The 5370-nt window shown below is 38.7% G+C and overlaps 1 protein-coding gene across 1 annotated transcript; it reads right to left on the reverse strand.

The window, feature by feature from the left end:
• Positions 1–2401: 2401 nt before the first annotated feature.
• Positions 2402–3810, reverse strand: LOC137825012 (uncharacterized). The gene is made up of 2 exons (XM_068630685.1): positions 2579–3810; positions 2402–2471 (listed from the first exon to the last, which is right to left on the reverse strand). The coding sequence occupies exons 1-2, from the start codon at positions 3808–3810 to the stop codon at positions 2402–2404; spliced, it is 1302 nt and encodes a 433-aa protein (XP_068486786.1).
• Positions 3811–5370: the final 1560 nt, after the last annotated feature.

The following is a 5370-nucleotide window of genomic DNA, read 5'->3' on the forward strand; positions in this document are numbered from 1 at the left end:
CTTACTCCTTTAGATTTATTACCCCTTCCTAATCCACATACCTTTGTGCATAAGGAAGGATCTACAAAAGCTGAATTTGTTAAAAAAATGCATGAGAGGATTCAAGAACAAATACAACAACGAATAGAGAAATATTAAGAGAAGTTGCCAAAAACAATAGAAAAACACGAGGAATGGCAACTTCATAAAGTTGATTTTTATACAACTAGTCAAACTAACTCATTTGCTTTGTTTGATGATTCCTATAGATAGACATTTGATCCAGGAGGACAAGCATAGTTGTCAAAGTAAGAGGCTGTTATTCGAGATCGACCCTATAGATCTGAGGATAGATTTTCTCAAGAAGCAGGAGATGACGGACACCATCCAACCACATACATTCCCCTACTAATGACGAGGACAAAACCTTGGATTTGAGGACAAATCCTTTTCAAGAGGGAGGGGATGATGGAAGAGGCCCCAACACCAACTCTATTGAAAGGCCACCGCTATGTCAAATGGAGTCAACCACTAGAGTTATGGTCTAGATGAACCAAGGGGACACATTTTACTAGAGTTATGGTCAAGATGAACCAAGAGTACGCATTTTACATGCCATAAACTCTAGTATAGAGTTGCATTTTATTTCTTGTCAAAAATTAGCATAGGAACTTTATTTGTAATTTTTCTTAGAATTAATTTTGGCACCTAAAACCCCAACCTAGGTAAACTTAAAGTTTCTAAAAACCTCTAAATTTACCTAGGCCAGTTTAGAAAGCCCATGGAGGGGGTGAGCATACAAACTAGACACACCCCTCCCCATGTGCTCATTTAGGCTCCACTTTTGGGAGGGAATTCATTTGAATTTCCCTCCACTTTCTTTTGAATTTCCAACCCTCTAAACACTATAAATAAGAGGGCTTGGCTCATGTATTTGCAAGATTAATATACTTAGTGAATTGCTGCCAAATTGTGCCAATTTCACTTCTTGCCCAAAAACCTCTTAGGTTAGGCTATTGATCTCACAAATCCCCTTTTTCAAGTAGAGTTGGCCTCACCACTCTCAATCCCTACCTCTCATGCACCTTCAAGGTCACCATCACTCTTAGGAGGACCTTGTTTCGTCTTCAATCCATGATGTTTCCGCCATTCACCAACAAAACTCCAAAATCATGAAGGCACTTCTCCATCACCCTAGGTGTGAGAATCCATGAAACTATGAAGGCTACAAGCCTTTCATCAAGCTTTAACCCTCCAACAGAAAAATTCCTCACTTTGGAGTGGGGATTCTTGAGACAACCTTTGTAAACCTGGATTTTGTTGAAATCATCCACTACTCCGAGGTTTCCCTATTGATTTTTAGTCCAGAAGACTTCAGCCCTATCACAACAGACCATACCTCACTTGTGATGATCATATCTATACCTTTGACATGAGAAACAAAAGAATCACCATCAAAATTAAGGTTAGTGTAGAATACCTTTACAAGATCAGGATTGATATTCCTTGTAAGTTCTAGGAATCTCTTCAACTTTTGTTCTTTGAGAATACTCCTTACAGAATCCAACTTTTGTTGTTTCATCCAAGTGAAGGAAATAAATTTTGGGGTATTCACATTCTTTCTACTAGTCTCTAATAGATACTTGTTGATGAGATTGATATCTCCTGCAAACCATCCTTCAAGCTTTCCAGAGCTTTTGACACCCCTGGACATCATTCTTTTTGCAGATGAAGGAGTTCTAGCCATTGCTTAAATCATAAACAATTTATGCAAAGAAAGCTTTTTAGAGAAAGATAGGAAATAACAATTCTAGATTAACCGGTTATTTGTGAGTGGAAACAGCAGCAAAATGCATTGGGTTTTATAGCAGAGAACCCTTGGTCAAATCTGGTTGCATTCAACATAAAAACGAATCAAATCTGGATCATAAAGCTGACATAGTCAGTCAAATCATAAAGTACAAATTCACATGTGATATTTGACCAAGCATTTAAGACATTTTTTATTTTCAAAAATAGTAGAGATATGATCTATTAAAAGCAAATGTACCAGAGCTAAATTTTATACAAACATCAATTAAAGCAAGTTTGACCATACATGTCACTAGGTTTAACAGAATCACAAACCACAAATTATCCAGAGCTTATCAGATACAAAATAATCGGTTGTTTCGAGGAAACAATCGGTTAAATTTCTGTTCTGAAGAAAAACAACTTGTTTTAAACCAAAAACACATGTTGCATGTAATTATTAAGCTTTCACATATTTGCAGCAATAAAACATATGAAGAGTAGATGGAACACATGGAAATTACTCATAGAAACATAAAGAAACATATTGCATTGAATTTTGTGCACGAGTAGTTCTCAACAAAGAATGAGAGTTTAATCCTCAGATCACTAAATTTCTAATTACAGAAGTTCAAGAACCCAACACTAGACCATGATATGTAGACATGTACAGAACATCCAATGCAAAAGAAATCAAAAAACTGCAAAACAGAACTTTGTCAAATCTTAAGATTTTATATTGACAATACATCTTGGACTCCACTTATAGATGCCTTTAGGTACAAGAGATTTACGAAACCTGCAATACCTGACAAAATGGCCTTTCTTCATGCAATAGAAGCATGTAACAACCGGTTGAAACAACACTTTAACCAATTGTTTTTCTGGAAAATTTGAAAAAGGTTTTGCAATCTTTTTTTCTTTCCTTAGAAGATAAAATCCCAAACCTACTTTTCCAAATACACATTTCTGTGAGGCTAAAACATCTTCAAGGTTGGACTTTCCAGTTGTAAGCTTGTCCAAGGTTATCAAAAGATAGCAAATCTTCTTTTCAAGAAATTCACAATTTTCACAGCTTATTTTCTCACAATTGCAAGAAGAATTCTTGTAGATTAAATCCAGATGTTCTAAATCTTCATTTGTTTTGCACAGCTCTTCCTCTAGATCCTTAACTTTATTTTCTAACCAGTTATTTAATCCTTTCAACCGGTTGAGAGAAAGGGCCAATCGGTTGGCTTCATCATGAGTTTCATAAAAAGCATTAAGCAATTGATCATAGGTGATACCTTTACTTGTTGAAGTAGAGTCCACACTACTTGTTACTGATGCTAGAAGGCAAAGATTAACTTCCTCATCATCTGAAGAACTTGAGGATGAGATATCATTGTCATCCCATGCTATATATGCTTTCTTAACTTTTCCCTTTTTCTCCCTTTTGAAGTCTCCATTTTCCTTGACTTCATTGTTTGGGCATTCAGACTTAATATGTCCCTGGTCACCACAGCCATAACAGGTATACTTATTAGAATTGAATTCACTAGATTTATTTGAATCATACCTTTTAGAAGCTTGTTTCTTTCTCAAGAATTTGCTGAATTTTCTTGATAACAAACTTATGTTCTCTTCTTCACTTTCCCTGGAAACATGTTGTTGTTTGCTAGCTTTAAGTGTTATGCTTTTGTTATGCTTGTCTTCACTCTCTTGAACAGCAAGCCTTTGAATCTCAATTTCATACTCTCTTAGTTTGTCGAAAAGAGATGCCACAATCATTGAGGTGAGATCCTTTGATTCTGAAATGGCAGTAACCTTTGGTTGCCATGTTCTATCAAGACTCAGTACCTTGATGTTGAGTTCTTCTTCATCAGATTTCTTACCAAGACTCATAAGATGGTTCACAATGTGAGAGAACCTCTTTTGCACATCACATATTGATTCTCCCTTCTGCATTCTGAAGAGTTCATACTCTTGGATCAGAGCATGCTTCCTAACTCTCTTTACATCATTTGTGCCTTCATATGTGACCTCCAAGATGTCCCACATTTCTTTGGCCAGGCTACATTGCGAAACCCTAGAAAACTCATCATAACTTAGAGCAGATGTTATAATATTCTTAGCTATCCAATCAAATTTAGCTTTCTTACATTCTGCCTCTGTCCATTCAGATGAAGGTTTATCAACTAAAACATCATCTTTCTTATCAACTCACCCTCTTTGCATACAACAAACACCTCAAGCCAGAATCACACTGACTTTACAAGATTTTACAGCAGTTATACAGAGAGTAATATGAACAATTACAAGAACTTGAACAGGGTTAGAAAACACCTTGAATCACAGTACACCAGAACCCTATTGATCAGTTCTTTGAATCATAGCAAAGCTCAAAGGCAATCTTGCTAAAACTTGGTAAAAACCTTTTCACAAACAGTTTATAATCTCTCAAATCAATCACAATCAGAGTATCAAACTTTTATGTTTCATCATCCAATTTACGTTTAAAAGAAGACTCATTTTATAAACCTTGAAAAGCTACCGTTGATGACAGTTTTGAACATTCAAATCAGTTAAAACACGTTTTCAAAAAATTGTTATGAAAACATACATTTAATCGGTTAAAACTACGATTTAACCGGTTGAATGGTTTTGTCAGTTATACAACTGATTCTGATCCTGCCTGTTGACCGGAGCGCTGGAGAATGCCTCGTCAAAGGATCGACGTGCGCGCCGCTTCCCACCTCCGTTCCTCCTCTGGATCTATCTCAAGAACCTGTAAAGAAACGATACGGCGCCGCTGCGGCCGATCGCACTCCGACGCTCAAGTCAGTGACGGTATCACCAAATACTAAGAACTGGAACCGTGCAAATCTCTCTCACAAACAGCTCTGTCACTCGCAAGCGTAAAGTGTATGAACTGAACGTGCGTACCTTAGGAAATCTGTTAGGAACTCTTATATACCTGGTGATTTTCTCTCTCCTGGCAGTTACTGACTTGGACACGTGGCTCGTATCCAACCGTACACGTGCCATCATCTGGAGGCTCCCTGACTTGGCGCTACTTCTACTCTCATTTTGGCTAAGTTACCTATGCATGGTGCTGCCCAGTGCATAGCTAACTCAGGAGTGCGATCTATACTGAAACTGGCGAGTTAGGGCCTTCATACGCCTCCCTGTGGTCTCGCCGGCCGCCTTCATAATCTGCTTCTCCTTCACCTTCGGCGATGTGCTTGCTCTGGCGATCTCCGACTGCCTGGTCGCCTGAGTCTACATCTGGCGACTTCGTCCTCAACATGGCGATCGCCTATTCTGGTAAGCTGAAGATCGGAACACGCCAACTTAACTATCGGCGACTACACGTGCCTCCCGACTTCCTTCCCAACTGTCAACCTAGCGCCTTGTCAACACGTCTACACTGTAACAGGATGCCACGTCATCGCATCCGACCACCAGGGCGGTACACAAGCCCCCCAGTCTTAAGCGAAGACTTGTCTAGCGAAAAGACTGAAAAGGCCTTCGTTAACACCGGTCTACGTGGCATGGGCGCAGAATTCCAAGCGGTAGTACTTTCTGCCGCTCTGACGCTCCACCAAACTCTTCGCGCAT

This window comes from Phaseolus vulgaris, chromosome 8 (assembly GCF_000499845.2).
Source record: "Phaseolus vulgaris cultivar G19833 chromosome 8, P. vulgaris v2.0, whole genome shotgun sequence".
NCBI classification, from domain to species: Eukaryota; Viridiplantae; Streptophyta; class Magnoliopsida; order Fabales; family Fabaceae; genus Phaseolus; species Phaseolus vulgaris.